Below are 17,289 nucleotides of genomic sequence, written 5' to 3' on the forward strand. Positions count from 1 at the left end.
GGGCATGGCTGTATTTCAATAAAATTGTATTAAAAAAAAAAAAACAGGTGGTGGGCTGCAGGCTGTTGTTTGCTGACCCTTCTCTAAGGCATTAGAGAGCCAGAATAAACAGTACTCAAATAAAGGAATTCTTCCTACATCCACAAAAAAATTGTTGTAATGTGATCGAATATCTTGGGAGCACATTTAACGTTGCATGTAATACTGTTACATGAAAATCAAAAGTGGGAACTATTTCTATATAAAGAAGACAAGCTGTCCTTTGGGGACAAGGCTGCTCTGTGGGAGTGCTCCGTAGCTTCATGTTCTTTTGTTATCACTGACGATAGCCTAGCATGCCACGACTTATTTTTCTTTACTTGGACTTTTTCTAAACACCATCTCGTCCTGATTCTGGTTTTTGTCTATCATAATACTAGCTGATAATGAGGGTGAGGATACTCCCTTAGAAGCACTCTCTGCTGAAGACAGTGCTGCTGCTGACTTGAAAAGAAAGACAAAAGCTAAACATCATCACCTTCAAAGAAACCAGAGGACACGGAATACCTCTGGTTCCAGTGAACTTAAAGAATCTGGGTTACCTACTAATAGAAATAGTCCTAGAAAAATAATGCTGGAACAAATACTCATGGAAGCAAAACTTCAAGGTCAAGGCAAACGATGACAGAGGAAAACAGTGGCTCCTTTTTACACACAGAGTTTTCAAAAACATTCAGATTTGATCTTTGCCTTTTTGGATCAATCAACTTACTATTTTTACCTAGCAAATACACATACTTACAAATATTATATACCCAGAGCTAGAAATACCTTTATTGTTGAAACTCTGGCTGAAAACTTTATTATCATAAATTTGAAGTTGTCTGCACATAATTCTATTTACCCCTTTGAAATAAGTTTTAGCATGGATTCTGATAATATGATTTTTCAAAAGAGGTGCAACACTATGTTATAGCAGAGAAGGCTACATGACTTTAAAAATCACTACACAAGAGATGGAGGGGGCTGCCCCCAAAGCACTATCCTAGCTCCTAGCAATGGCTGTCCACTTAAGAGATGGAGATGGTGCAAATGAGAACAGGACATGGTGACCTCTGAATGCAGCTTAAGAAGATCCCTGAGGCATGCTGGGATGGTTAGCTACCCACAGTGAAGTGGGAGCAGAGGCCTATATGAGATCAAAAGGAACCTCCAAGCCCAAGTGTAGAAGTCAGCAAAGCTGTATTCCCAAGCATCTGGCCCCTGAGTGCTAAGCCACAGACTAACTGTGGCTATTATTTTTATTAATTGATGTGCCCTCCAGACTGAGGAGAATGTTCTGGGTACTGTCACTGATAACAATTAAAATCGTAAGTCCACATGTATACAAAGAAAATCACTATACAATATACACTCTATTGAATATAAAGCATTTTGTCAACAGGAGAGCTATTGGAACACTCTCTGAGAATCCAGTTGCTTCAGACACTAGACACCATGCAAATCTGCCAAATCTTGGCTATGTTTCCATCATATATTATGGACTATAATCTACCATTTTCTTCAAATTATGCAGAAAAATAATTCTACTATCCCTCTGGATTGGATATTCAAGAGCCCCATAACTCTTACAGAGAAAAAATTCAACTGCTAGTCTAACTCTCTGTATTACTATTATATTTTATCACTCTAGAAACAATTCTGGCAGTATAAATATCCAACTTTGTGGCAAATACTAGTATTTTCTTTTATGAACACCTATATTTCCATTAAGAAAGAATTCATCAAGTACCAAGAAAAGAAGTTCTATTTCCTTATCAGCATCTCCTAGCTCTTCTACGTCGTAGGGGATGTTGAAGTGGGAGAGCAGGAGCCTCAGCTGAGGTTTCAGTTCTTCTGTTTTCGTTATGTGTTGGGGCAGGACAAAAGCAGCTTCTGTTCTTGCTGGCCCTGAAAAAAGTCCCAAATCAAGAGCATTAACACCAACGAACACCAGTCAGGGTGAGAAAAGGAGGGTCCTTTGAGATAGCTGGAGGCAGGGCCTCTTCTGCTGGTGGGAAGGGCCATTCTGCTCTGTGCCCAACCTTCTCTACCACAATTTGTAGACTGCACTGGACTCAGCCAGGCCTGTCTGACAAACTCCTGGTGCTGGCTTTCTGGGGCAGTAGCCAGGGCTCCCCTTTCTCAAAGCCTGCAGGAGAAACTCAACAGACCCTTTGGGGAATGACTTAGTGGAAGCTCTGGTCATATTTCTGTTGTGGCCTCACTGTTTACATCATTTCATCTCCTTGGGCCTCAATTTAATCATCTCCAAAATTGTCTAGTTACAAAGATGGAGGTAATACTGTCTAAGAAAAGCGTTTATCATTTTTTTCTGTCAGAAAATATTACATTGACATTTATTTATTAAGACGATAAAACTTTTTGGTATAAAGAAAAATTCAAGCAAGATCAGGTGACAAAACAGCACACATGCACAATCACAATCTTTTCTCCCCATCACCCTGGGGAAAAGACAACTTCTTACCTGAAATGCTGGTATTCACAGAGCCTAGAGATGCAGAACCATGGATGTCAGGGTCAGTGTCATCGACAGGGACCTTTTCATTTTCTTGAACAACCTCAGGGGCTTTGTTGACAGCTACACTCAGCACTTTGGAGATGGGCAAATACTGGAGGGCCTAGAGAAGGGCACAACCAAGAGGCCACACATCAACTCAGTTCTCAGAGAAGCTTCCAGATTGTGGTTCCGGAGCAGCCCTTCACTTTGAAAGAGGAGGAAAGAGGTAGAGGTGGGCCTCAGTGACCTGCCCAATCATGAGAGGCTAAATCTGGAGCTGGGAGACCTGGTCTATCACCAACTCAAAGTGACCTTAACCTCTAGGCAGGTCTATATTGATTAACCACCCACAATGGACAAGGTTCTGTGTGAGGTGCTAGGGATTCAAAGATGAATAAGACATGGACCAATCTCATAGAGTTTTAGAATTTAGTGGGGGACTTGGACCTATGAGCAGATCATTATTAAACCATGAGAGGCAGGGAGAGATGATTCAGAGGCACACCCCATCATGACTGAAGGGATGATGTCATGATGATAGCCAGGTTTCATGGTTGGTGGTATCACTGAGATAAGGTGCAAAAGAGTAAGAAAAGATTAGGTGGCAAAATAAAAATATTTCTAAAATGGAAATGTGATCATGTCACTCTTTTCTGATGCCTCCAGCCTGAGTTAGGGCTTCTCCTCTGCGACTGTCTTTACTCTATGATCATACTTATTCTGTTCTTTCTTATCCCATTGCATTTTGGTTGACTATTTATTTGCCCATTTTCCTACCATCCTGGGACACACTTACTTTCAGCAATTATATATTCCCTACATGGACCCAGGACATGTATCTGGCATAGATTAGACCCTCATTAGATTTTGCTGAATAAAAAAGGATCTACACAACATTGTAAACTGACTATACTTCAATTAAAAAAAATATATATATATGTATTTAAAAAGTGGATCTACATTGTAGAGCATAAATACAGAACAAGAGAATGAAAATGAGAACTTGTAAATTGAATATGAGATAGGACAACAGAGGCATCTTTGAGAAAGCTAAATTAATGGAGTCATTTCACTAGAGCAAGTTTCCCAAAAAAACAAAAAGTTTCAAAGGTCTCAAAGGAAAAAGCTAGTGACCCTTTATTTTCCCGCCATCTGTAGGGCAGATGGAATACAGAAACTGACAATCCAAAACTAGGTGACAGGTGTGAGAAAACGATGTGCTGACCATCCTGGGAAGGCACCGCATCATCACACGACTATGTTGCACATACCTGCAGGTAGTGGTGAATAGTCTCGAGTGAGTGTAGGTGACACACTAACCAATTTGTGTAAATAGTCAGGTCTTCCTGTGTCACTAAGTTAGGAGGATTCTTTTTTCCCATAAGGAAGTTTTCTCGTGCAACAGACAATCTATCCGCTCTCTGAAGGGCATCATTGTACTCTTGCATAATGTAGGCAACTTGTTTCTGGTTAAGAGAGATACAAAAACAGAACTTGGTTATTTGCAAGCCTTATTCCTTTGAGTTATTTGCTTCCAAACATAGTGTAATGCTGTTTGGGAACCAAACACGAGGCTCTTGGAATATCAAAATTCTCCCATATTCTGAATTTTACTGAAGGGGAAGTGATCACATTCTTAGGAGTTTGAAGGAGAGTGACCTAGCAAAGAGTCAGTGCCTAAGGATATTTAGTAACTGGAGTTGCTGGTTAGCCTTTTACCCACAGCAGAAGGGGCAAGGGCTATGAAGAAAAATGCATTTTCTATCATATAAGCATCCTACAAATCTCATTCTTAAAAACTGGTACCATTATCTTCTGCCACAGGCAGCACTGGCAAGTAAGGGCATCTATTAGTTCTTTTCCTGTCTTTAACTATGACCTTAAAAAAATGGACAAGTTACATTGTTTGTGGGAATGTAAACTGGTACATCTATTATGAAAATAGTATGGAAATTCCTCAAAAAATTAAAAATAGAACTACCATATGATCCAGCAATCCCACTTCTGGGCATATATCTAAAGGAAACAAAATCAGTATCTTGAGCTACCTGTATTCCCATGTTCCATTGTAGCATTATTCACAATGTCATAAGATATGAAAATCTAAGAGTTTGTTGATAGATAAATGGATAAAGAAGATGTACTTTTGTAAAATGGAATATTATTCAGCCATGATGAACAGGAAATTCTAATATTTGCAACAACATGAATAAACCTGGAGAACCATTATACTACATGAAATAAGCCAGACAGGAAAAAAAAAAAAGACAAATACTGTATGGTATCACTTATATGTGGAGTCTTTAAAAAAAGGTCAAACTCATAGAAGCAGAGAATGAAACAGTGGTTACCAGGGACTATGGGGCTGGGGGAAAAGGGGAGATGGCCAAAGGGTACAAATTTGCAGTTAGGTAGGATGAATAATAAGTCTAGAGGTCTAATGTACCAGTAGGATGACTATACTTAATAATAGTGAATTAAGAAGCCTAGTGACCATTCTGTTTCATTATGAAAAATAGCCCACAGGTTCTGTTCATTGGATTCCTACCTTGTAAAGAGGATAAAGCTGCTCCATGATCTTACTGTGCTGACAAAACCTCTTCCACCTAAGCATGTGTAAATATTTACTCTGGGCCAGCTGGGTAATTCTCTCTGTATAATACTTTAATAAAAATAACAAAAATCAACACTTAGAATACAATTATAATAGGAAGACTGGATTAAGTCTTAAAAACACTAACAATAGGAAAATAAGTGGCTGTTTTGGAAAGACGTATTTTCTACATGAAGATCACAAAATTAAGAAACTGGCTCAACATACCATTCAAATTTAAATAACGCAAGTAGGCATGTATAAATCTGTATGATCTGTTGCCAATCCAACAGATTGTAGTTTCATTTATCAGCTGGTCAACAATTCTAGCAGTGACATAAAAACCTGTAAAACTGTCTAAAGTTGAGCTTAAAAGTTTTTAAGAACTGAAGTTATGAGTCTAAAATACAAAGCATATTACAGGTAAGATTATAGCTTTTAACCTTAGACCAGAAATTTTTTTTATACTTAAAAGTAGTCAAATAAGCCAACTCATTGTATATTTTATTTCTGATAAAAATAATATTGGCTATGATGGAATAAGTAGGACCAGACTTACCCTTTCATCACAAACAACTAGAAAATAAGACAAATACACAAGGCAACTGTTTTCTGACTTGGGACAACAGGCATGGCAGGATTATTATCCTTGAGAGAAAGGAAACAAATGCAGTGAGTCCTGCAATCACCCTGGTTTTCTGCCTGAAGAAGGCAGTTTCTGAACCATGGAGTAGAAAAGCAAAGCACGATGGCCTCTCTGAGTTATGTAGACAGAAAGCAAAGTTTGGGAAGCCGAGTCAGCTGGAGTTTGCAGGGCAGAGTATTGGAGAGGAGAAAGTCATGGAGAAAAAAGGGCACCAGAAGTCTGCATAGAGATCCCTTGAGTTTTTTGCTGACTATTAAGCCCTGCGTACAGAGGGTGAATCTCCATGAGGCTGTGCAAAGAATAACAAACTAGGAAACTAAACTAAACAGTTCTCAGCGTTCATAGGGCTAGGAGATGCTCAAGTTCCAATCAGACAGAGTGAAGATTCCTCACTGAACTCCTGGGGCATTCAGCAGAGACATGAGAGCGGTCAAAATTTAGTAAAGGAGAATAAACTATCTCTAGAGTAAAGGTTATTCTAGATCTGCTCTAACAAAGCTTAAAACCAAGCCTTGAAAGTATGAAGCTGATCTACAAATTAATTGCCTGCCAGAATAAAGTCCAACACTCATTAAAGGGATTTTTAAAAATCAGCATTCAATAATGTAAAACTGCAAAGTCTGGAGTCCAAAAAAAATTACTAGACATGCAGAGAAGCAGGAAAACATGACCCATAAGCAGGAGAGAAATCAGTGAAGAGAAAGAGACCCAGAAATGGTACCAGTGATGAAATTAGCAACCTTTAAAAGAGCTATTATTAATATGCTCAGTATAGTCAAGAACTGAAAGGAAAATGTGAACATAATAAGGAGAGAAATGAAAAATATCAAAAAATAATCAAATACTAACTTCTAGAAATGAAAACTATAATATATGAAATTAAAAAGTCATTAGATGGAATTAACAGCAGATTAGACAGTGCAGAAGAAAAGGTTAGTAAACTTGACAAGACAGCAATAATACACCAAATGAAGCACTGGCGGGGGGGGGGGGGGTGGATGGGACTGAAAAAATTTAACAGTGACTCAGTGACTTACGGAACAATATGAAGTGATTTAACATATATGTCTTTGGAGTTCCAGAAGGAGGTATGGGGGTAGAAAATATATTTGGAGAAATAATAGTTAAAAAATTTTTAATTGCTGAAAATGATAAAATCACAACTCAAGAAACTGAACCAACTCCAAGCAAGAGAGACATAAAGAAAGCCTCATCAAGGAACATCACAATCAAATTGCTTAAATCATTAAGAGAAAATCTTAAAAGCAACCACAGAACAAAAGGACATGTTGTGTTAGGAAGTAGAAACTATGAAAGCCAGAAGACAGTGGAGCAACATCTTTAAAGTGATAAAAGAGAAAAACTATTACCTAGAATGCTATATTGAACCAAAATACCTTTCTAAAATGAAGGCAAATAAAGACTTTTTTCAAAAAAACAAAGACTGAGAGAATTTGCCTCTGGCATATCTGTATTAGAAGAAATGTTAAATTAAGTCCTTTAGGCAGAAGATAAATGATACCATATGGAAACTTAGACTCTGCCAAGGTTTCTCACCCTCAGCACTATTGACACTTGGGACTGAATAATTCTTGGTGGTGGGGGTTGTCCTGGGCATTGTATAATGTTTGCAGCATCTCTGGCCTCTACTCACTGGATGCCAGTAGCAACTGCCTCCTCTCCCTAAATTGTGACAACCAAAAATGTCTCAAGACATTGCCAAATGTCCCCATTTCCACCCTCCCCTTTTATCCAATAAGAAGTACTGATATATATACAAAGGAATGAAGAGTGCCAGAAATGACAGGGAAGGAGAATCCTAGATGAAGGTAATGAACGACAACAGTTTGACTTGCAAATAGAATCACAATCTTTTGTTTCTTTGTGATTCTCTTATTAGTTAATTGCTAACTAGTTGCTAATGAGCTACTTTGTATGCATAGTGAGACCATAACTCATAAGACAAGAGTAAAGAACAAAGAATTAAAAAACTGAAACAATACATACTTACTATAAAAAATTTGGAAAAATATATAAAAGTAAAAAGAGGAAATTCATTATCCTGCCATCCAAAACAGTAATTGCTACATTTTGGTCTATGCCCTTCAAGTGATTTTTCTATACATACATGACCATTATTATGGTACACACATATTAGCTTTGTTAACTAATATTATATAATAACACAATAATTCCTTATGCAAAAAATGCTTAAGGGCAGAACAATATTCTATCAAATATCATACTGTTTTTCTTAACTCTTTCTCCTATTATTAGACATTTAGGCAACTTCTATTGTTTCACTTTTATTATAATGCTGCAATAATAATCTTTATGGAAAATCTTTTCCCCCATGTTGTGTTATTTTCTTGAGAGATTTCCAGAAATATCTTCCCTACATCAGCCAACAATTTTTGAGGTCTCAGACTATCTTAGTCAATGTTATATTGCCTCATAATACCAGCACAGGGAGCAACTAGTAGAAACTTAGTTAATTGTTTAGTGACTATAACTAAGCTGAACTTAAATAGCTTAGGTCTCTAACAAAGAAGATCATTTCTGCAGACCACACTTGTGGAGAAATCCTACTCTGGCCAGAGGATATACAGAAAGCCAGCTTTGTTCATCCATTTCTACTAAATTCCAGATGCTTTTCAAGTTGCAAAATGACTGTTACCTGCAACAGAAGCAAAGGTAAGTTTTCAGGAGTGTACTCTCTTCTTAGGCAGCTCTCTAGCTCCCTCTGCATGACATCTGCTTGAATAACAAGAGGCTTTGACTCAGCCACCTGAACCCCAGGAGACAGAGAAGGCAGACAAAAGGAAAGAAGGAAATAAAACTATCAGTGTCTATGACAGAAGATAACATACAATTTCTGATAGTTTTTACACAACAAATTATGCTTTTATACCTAAGTTTCCAAATAACAACTTTTAACATCATAAATCAAGGAAGTGTAAAGTTTAAAATGCTACAAAAATCAGATATCAGCAGTGAGCTGAATATTGAGCTGTTCTGTCTTTGTAACCACTACCACTAATATCAGCTGTTTGTTTGCAAAAATAAGCTTTTCTTGCTAAGAGTTTGCAACAAGTTAGCAAACTCTAATGTATCATTGTAATGAAATGGCCCACTCTCCTACTCACCTGCAAAGTTTTCTTTAGAGCCAGTTCCCTTTCTCTTCTAAAGTAAGAAATGTCCTTTGGCATTCGAATAGAGCTGCAGAAAAGTTTATGCAATAGAAGCTGTAATTATGGAAGCTATAATAGATCAGATTATAGACAGGCCCTGATTAATCTGTAACTGTTCACAACTGCTCATGTCTAAATAAGTATATCATATTATACTGATTGTTGGGGGCATGTAAAGGCTACATGCTTCTGTCTCAGTTGGAATCTCTCCGGTGCACACCTCATGCCTGCTACCCCTTTCCCTCGGCCACTTTTCCTCTCCTCCCCACGCAAAAGTGGTCTTTCCTTCTACCCCTGATTTACCTGTTTCTGACTCCAGAATTCAGGCAGAGGCACAATAGTGAGAATTTTTCTATCCTCCCCCCTGTATTTCCTTAAGTAACCTCATTTCTAACAACCACTGTGCTTATCATACCTCTATCTCACCCTAGTGGACACATGAAACCAGTATCTTGTCATTTAAACAAAATGTTTTTATTTTTGTGCTCTTGTTCAGTTATCTGGGGGGTGAAAATGGCCCGTAAATATCAAACATGGAATGCTTTGGAAATGATTTTAACCAAACTTTTTGATTTAGAAAAATTATTTATCCCTTAGAAAAAATGTAGCAGAAGTGCCTGCTTGAGCAGCTTCATCAACTGCTGTCCAAGCCCAGTCACGAAGGAGTTGTTTGCACCGTGGGCTCTGACTCGAGGAGACACAAGCAACGCTGCCCTGGGGCCTGATAAGAGGGTGGGACACTGGGCCAGGAAAAGGGGAGCTCTCCCCATTTGGTGTAAGATACACCCAAGGCTTGGCAGCTTTGGGAACACTGGGGAATAGTAACCACTGTGCAGAGGTCCCTTTCTTAAGATGAGACTTTGCAAATATTGGCAAGGGAGCCATTGGAGGTTCTAGAACACTGTGAGAAGCCACTTTGAGATCAGAGGAGGACTGTAGGCAATAAAGTTTAGGTTAACATTGCTCATATGACCTCATCAGTCCCCCTGGATAAGTTTTAAGGGAAGATGAAAACATTGTTAGTCTGTATGCTTGCCAGCAGGCCCCGCTGGAGGCAGCAGTCCTATGAAAAGAGCACCAGGCTGACAGTTGGGAGGCCCCTCAGCCACCTGAGCCTAAGCAACCCACTGAGCCATTTTTGTTTAATTTCCAGCTGCAGTTGGAGGTAATGCCTCCTTTATCTTCTCACATCTTGACTTTGATGGGAAAAAAAAACCCCAAAAACGTCAAGTTCCAAGGGCCTTGAGGGTAAAAGCATTAATAATTTTCGTCATTACTGGGCACCTAAATCCTGGCTGTAGCCTCATGGAAGTGGAGAGCCAGTAACTAACTAGGACCAGCTACTAGGCGATCAGGGAAACAGAAGAACCACATCCCTTCCCTGCCCTCTTATCTCCTAATTCTTTGGCAGGCTGGGAGATTGGGTGGGGTCCTGGGCTTGGCTGCCCTGACCTTCTGTGCTCAGATCATGCCTTTCTTCTCAGTTAACCTCAAAGTGTCTGTGAATGGCCTAAAAGGGATTGGTGAACAAAAGTTGTGGATACATAAGCCCACAAAGAGAGAGTCACTCATTTGTTCATCAAGCATTATTCATGTACTATACATTCATTCATTCATCTAAGCTTTCAGCAAGCATCTATGAAGCACTTAACAACTACAAAGACCTGGGCTTAAGGGGGCAAAATGAGGGAAAGAATGAAAAGAATGAAAGGAAAGAAAGGAAGAAAGGAAGAAAGGAAGAAAGAAAGGAAGAAAGGAAGAAAGGAAGAAAGGAAGAAAGAAAGAAAGGAAGAAAGGAAGAAAGGAAGAAAGGAAGAAAGGAAGAAAGAAAGAAAGAAAGAAAGAAAGAAAGAAAGAAAGAAAGAAAGAAAGAAAGAAAGAAAGAAAGAGAAAGAGAAAGAAAGAGAAAGAGAGGGAGAAAGGAAAAGAAAAGAAAAGAAAAGAAAAGAAAAGAAAAGAAAAAAGAAAACAAAGAAAGAAAGAAGGAAGGAAAGGGAAGAAAGGAGGGAGGGAGGGGAGGAAGGGAGGGAGGGAGGGAGGAAGGAAAGAAGAAATGACTAAGGCATGGTTATCCTCCTCTTCTCAATAGATTTTTCAGTCTAGTAGGGAATGAGAATGCTAAAGTGATTACCAGGAGTGGATATTTTCCTTGGACTCCAAAACTGAACACACCTGACAAGCATAAGGTGATCAGTAAGTTTTTGTTGGATTAATAGTTAGATTGTTCAGATGTAGTGTTTGATGGTTTGGGGAGTAGAGAATACAGGTATCTGGAGATTTCCCATCATTTTGTCCTAAAAGGGACTTCAGGAAGCTTTTCTTATCACAATGTACAGTGGGGAGCTCCTTGCCTGCCAGTCTGATATTTAAGTTGTAACCATATCAACACTTGATCTTCCTGTGGTGTTTTCTGGTTTTCAAAGTGCTTTAGCATGCATGATCTCAACTGATCTTTATAAGGTAGGTGAGGTACATATTTTTAACCTCGTCTTCCAAACAAAGCTGGGAGAAATTATGCCTTGCACGGTTTCATTCCCTTTCCGCTTCATCACACAATCCTTGATCTGCTTCATACACCCCAGGGCTTTAAATGCCAAATTATAAAACACAGTAAATACTGGTTCTTCAAAATCATCTTCAGAAGGAGGTATTCATGTACTTACTTATTGCTTCTTCTCCTGACCTTCTCTCCCCAACACTCACCATCCCTATTGTGTTTTCTCAGCTACTCAACCTAACAGGGTCCTTTTAACTACGCTTCTTGATCAATTGTGGCAGTAACAGAAACAGAGGGACATAAATGTCTTGGACTATGAGACTTGCCACTTCGGGGCTAATCTGGCTACCCGGTTTCTCTAAAAGAATTTGATTGCTATCGTTGGCAGCATTTACCTATAGAATAGCTCCTAATAGATCATCATTTTGCAGAATCATTTTGCATCATTTCATTACCAAACACCTCACATTATTTCTGTTTTGAAATTTCTCATCAAAATCAAGGTCAAATTCATATAATATATTATTGGAGAAAATGAGATTTCTTTTCATTGTGTATGATTTGTATAATAGCTTCTGGAACTTGAAGAAATGGTATTTACAAAATGAAGAGTACTTTTCCATTTTCTTTGGTAACACATTGTCTCTAAATGCCTTGACAATTCTAGAATATAGGAAAACCTTAGGGGCAGCAATCAAGTCTGAGCTTGAGATAATGCCAATTGTCCAACTAAAAAGGAGAAGTGGTGCTGATGGAGATTATGGGGTGAGAGTAGAGATAAAGCCCCTGAAGACCATGCCTTCACACTGTCACATTTTACCTGTAAGCTGGATGAGCTGCCCTCTGAAGAGTCCCCTGTTCTTCTATCTCGGACTTCAGTTCAGTCAATTGCACAGCCAGTTCTTTTTCCAATAGCTGGATCTTTTCTGTGCAAGCGATCTTATAAATTTCATCCATGGTTTCCATCTACTATTTTTCTGATCCCTGAAAAAAGAGAGTACAAAACTTGTGGCTAACTTCCTTGGTGACCATTACCCAGTTTGTGGGACTTGCTCTATCTCTGTCCAAGAAATCATGTCAATTTTGTAGAATGTATGCTTCTGCAATTTGGAGAAATAGCTGGACTAGACTGTTGTCATTTATGAGTTAATTACCATTTAGTAAACAGTAGAGAAAATCTCCATTGACCATCCTTGTTCAGCTCAGCTCACCTTTAGAAACATCTTTGCTCCAGATTTGGCTGTGAGGGTGTATTGAATGAGATTGCATCCCCAGTGCCTGACCTCCACAGTCTTCACAAAGACTTGTGGGTATTACATGCTAAATGCTATGAATGGTGGTTATTGCTAATATCTAATATCACTTCAACTGGAGCAAACAATAGGTGTGTACAGGATCCACAGGGATCCTAATCCTAATACAAGCATAAAGTATTTCTCCATAAGCCTTTCTGAAGGCATGAGCTTCTGACCAGGGGGAACAGACTGTGAGAGTGGAGAGCTACCTAACACGATCATGATCCGAACTTTTGGGTTTGGAAGAAAATCATGCTTAGGCATTTGAATGTGTTTTTTTAATTTTGAATGCTTCTATTTGTCATACAGCTTTTACCATTAAATAAAATAGTTGATAACTACTCCCACCATCTCACCCAGTTCACAGTCTGTCAGATTCAACAGAATCATTTGCTAAATACTAACGTCAATATTTTAATTAACAAGATAGATCATGACCCAGAATGAGACCCATGAATTGCAGAGGACACAGGAGATGATGTGTTTCCTGTGCTACTGTCCTGGACAAGAAGGGGTAAAGTAACTCTTAGGCCACATTAAAGAGGTATAAAATATTTAAGCCTTCCTTTTTAACTTTGACAATTCAAAGATTTTTCACTTTTCCTTTTCAGTGGTATTTCATTTTCTCAAGTTAATCTGCTGCTGTTTACCAACAAATAAGCTGTCGAGATGTTTTGTGTAGAGGCTTCCTTTGGGAGCTGATTTATTCTTTTTATGAATATTAAAAATGGAAATGAGCATCGTGTTCCATCTAGGTTGTGAACCTGCAGAGTTATAAATCTGTCATGTTTGGCACACTGCTGGAGTGCAATAAAACACACTGTTGTTGTTCTCAGCAAAAGTAAGATGTTGTTAGAAAAAATATTTGCCACTTGGCAGTGTCCTTTCCAGTTGGGCAAACAGTTAAATAGCTGCCTTAACAGCTGCATTCCAACCAGTAGCCAAGAGTAGCAGCAACAAAGACTGCCTGATTTTTCTCCCAAATGATGGACATTCTGCCTTCATTTCCTGATCACTTTTAACACTTTAGAGCTCAGAAATGAGAACATTTAATCCTGCATCATTCAGCTTGCTACACAGTCATGTACAATATTCACAAAATTAACATAAGGAGAGGTCAGTATTTGACCACTCTCTGTGAAATGGATCCAACTCAGAGGAGTCCATGCTTGCTGAGTACTCATGCTGTGTTAAAGAAATAATCAACTGTTTATTTTGGGTCGGGATAAGGTGGGTTCCATTTACTGAGTACCTACTCTGTGTGAGGCTGGCACTGGGCCCTTTAAAATCTCAGAAAAGAGATTCTTAAGAATTGTTTCAATAGTGTTTTTTCAAAAATAAGTACAATTTAATTAATTAACTGTTGATAAACAAATCAAAAACCTTTTTTTATGTGTTTGAAAAAGTGGTAAAATATAAGCTCTAAGAAAAAGAGAGTAAGATTAGCTTGAGCAGGGTTTGAGGGTGTTCAATGGGGAGTTACATTGGGCTTCAATGGAGTTAAAGCAGGGATGTTTAGAAAAGAAACTGTAATTTTACAGTCTTCTAGGAAAATGTATAATGCATGTCAAAAACTTCAAAGTGGCTACTAAAAGAAAGGAAATGCAACCTAGAGTTTCCCAAGCAAGTGGGGTGAGGGATAGGAATGGGTCTTGTAAATACAATAGAAGGTAGGAAAAAAGAAAAAAGGACACAAAACGAAGTCTGGTAGAAATAAGTTTTAAAATTTTAGTAACTATTGTTAGTGTAAATGGATTAAGTCCACCTATCAAAACACATAAATCAACACAGTTTTGAGCATTTTTAAAGCTCCTAAAAGCCCCTAGTTATGTTTTTTGGAGTTTAGGTCTTTTGCCTCCTCAGGTAGGTTTATTCCTACGCACATGGTTTATCTTTTTAATCCTTTCAAATTATCTATGTGTCTTTGTCTCTTCAGTCCGACCTGAAAAATCTTGGTCTTTTAATCAGAGCATTTAGTTAATTTACATTTAACACGATGTTATAGTTGGGTTTAAGTGCACAATCTTACTATGTATTTTACTCATCTTATTGTTTTTCTACTTGTCTCACCTATTTTTGTTCCTTTATTCTTCCTTCCTGTCATTATTTTGAATTAATCAAGTATTTTTACCATTCTGTTTTACCTCTTCTACTAGGTTTTTCATTATACCTGTTTGTTTTCTTTTGGTAGTTACCTATAGTTCTCAAATTTTAGTATGCATCAGGACCACCTAGAGGACTAGTTCAAACACAGATTTCTGGGCCTCATCTCCAAAGTTTCTGATTTAGTAGATCTAGGTGAGGCCTGAGAATTTTCACTTCTCACTAATTCCCAGATGGTGATTATGCTTCTAAGTCAAAGGACCAACTTTGAAAGTCATTCCTCTAGATTCCAACATATATTCTTGACTTACTACAGCCTGCCTTAAGCTAGTAATTTCTTTTTATAGTTTACCTTAAGCTAGTGATTTTTTTTAACAGTTTGCCTTAAGCTAGTGATTTTTACTGTCCAAAGAATAAAAATCTTACAATGATTTAAATCCACATACCTCCTTCCTGCAATTCCTGCCACTGTTTACTTCTACATACAAACTCCACAGTACATTTGATTTTTGCTGCTTTGAATATCAATTAAAAATTTTTTTACCCACATATTTATCTTCCATTCTGCTCTTCTTTCCTGAAGATCTGTGCTTCCATTTGAGTTCATTTTCCTGTAGCCTGAAGAACTTCCTTTAATATTTTTCATAGTATAAGTCTGCTGCTGCTGAATTATCTCAGCTTTTGTCTGAATAAATCTTTATTTTTACCATGATCTCAAAGGATATTTTAATTGGATATAAAATTGATAGTTTTATTTTTCTTTCAGCACTTTAAATGTTGTTTGTTTTTTACTGTCTTTTGGCTTCCATGATTTCAGTAAGTAAATAGTCATCTGCCTTACTGTTGCTTTTTTACAAAGTAATATCTGGTTTTCTCTTGCTGCTTTTTAAGATTTTATCTTTGTCAGCAGTTCAGCTGTGATACACTTAATTGTGGTTTCCTTTGCATACATCTGTATTGTGTATGAAATTTACTGAGCTTCTTTAATGTTGGGGGTGACATCTGTCATCATTTTGGGGACTTTATTGACTATTATCTCTTCATATATTGCTTCTGCCCCATCCTGTAATTCTTGCCCTTCTGCGACTCTAACTGAATATGTTTGATTGCTTGACTGTATTCCACATGTCTCTTATACTCAGTTTTATTCTTTACATTCTTTTTGTCTCTGCTTCAGTTTTGGGTACTATCAATTCATCTGTCCTCAAGTTTAGCAACTGTTTTTGCACAGCCTAAGCTATTGTTAAAACTATACAATGAAGTCTCCATTTTAGTTACTGGATTTTTAAGTTCTATACTGCATATTTTATTATTTTTATAGATTCCAATTCTGTCAAAATTATCTATCATTTTATCCATTTTCCCTGCACATATATATGACAATTATTTTAAAGTCCCTGCTTGCTAATTCCAACATCTAGAGGAAAACTGGTCAAGTGTTTCATGTCGGCTTCCTCTGTTTGGTGGGAGTTTGTCTCCTAAGCACTGTGGAAAGATTTTTACTCTGACTTTGAAATCCAGCTTCCTTCTTGGGTATAGCCTTCTGAGACTTTTGTTCTATTCCTCCTCCAGCCTTTTTTGTCAGGCAAAATCAAATTTTTATGATTTGTCTTAGTCATTAGTATTTTAACCTCATTCTAAGTTTCTATTATTTTGTCCACAAAGACATGAAATTTCTTTCAAGGAAACAGAAAAAATATCCCTGTTATCCAAAGCACCTCTCTCAGACTTCAGCTTTCGCTTTGTTATGTCTTTTACCTTAGGTAAAAATAAACTACCTCAGAATTTGTCCAGGGAAGGGTTTTTAACTACCAAGGACCAAAAGAAGCATGTGTGAGAGCAAAACTGACACAATGCTTTGCTGCCATTATCAGTAAGTGTGTATATCATATCAGAAAGCAAAACAACTTGTATCCTGAGAGAAATAAAACAAGCAGAACAAACCTGTGTCACTGTACCTAGTTCACGTTTCCCCCAAAAGAATCCTTAAGAGTTGTTTGTAAGTACTGACTCCCTAATAAAAGCAACTTTATCACCAACTTTTTGCAATGTTGATAGCTAAAGATCTGTGATAACCTTTGTGGCTATGACAACCATATCAGGAAATTGCTGTCTTTTCTACCATGAGCCGACTAACTACAAAGTTTGTAATGTTGGTAATTTTGTGGGGTTTTCCCCCTTTTTTGTATTTTTTAATTTGATGAACCAGTCCTTTTAAAACTTAAAAGTTTCTTGCAAATTTTTCCTGGAAGTAAAATTTTCTTTTCTCAATGCTTTGTGTTTGGCTATTTCTATGACAATTCTATAGATTCTACCAAGATTTTATGTATTTATCTACTGGAAGTGTAGTCATCAGCCAGAGCCAAGTAAACTGCACTGCCCATAAGGAGCAACTCAAGGGCTCTTTGAGGTATATCTTTTTCCA

At 37.7% G+C, this 17,289-nt stretch overlaps 1 protein-coding gene across 1 annotated transcript in view; it reads right to left on the reverse strand.

Moving 5' to 3' along the window:
- Positions 1-8,556, reverse strand: part of LOC135321491 (putative uncharacterized protein C6orf183) — a 33,806-nt gene extending 25,250 nt beyond the window's left edge. The window contains exons 1-5 of the mRNA XM_064486798.1: positions 8,456-8,556; positions 5,088-5,201; positions 3,811-4,005; positions 2,507-2,660; positions 1,772-1,929 (exon numbers count right to left, since the gene is read on the reverse strand). Of these exons, the coding sequence (XP_064342868.1) occupies positions 1,772-1,929; positions 2,507-2,660; positions 3,811-4,005; positions 5,088-5,201; positions 8,456-8,527 (693 nt within the window). The 5' untranslated portion in view covers positions 8,528-8,556. The remainder of the gene's footprint in view (positions 1-1,771; positions 1,930-2,506; positions 2,661-3,810; positions 4,006-5,087; positions 5,202-8,455) is intronic.
- Between the last annotated feature and the right edge of the window lie 8,733 nt (positions 8,557-17,289).

Source organism: Camelus dromedarius, chromosome 6, assembly GCF_036321535.1.
Source record: "Camelus dromedarius isolate mCamDro1 chromosome 6, mCamDro1.pat, whole genome shotgun sequence".
Lineage (NCBI taxonomy): Eukaryota > Metazoa > Chordata > Mammalia > Artiodactyla > Camelidae > Camelus > Camelus dromedarius.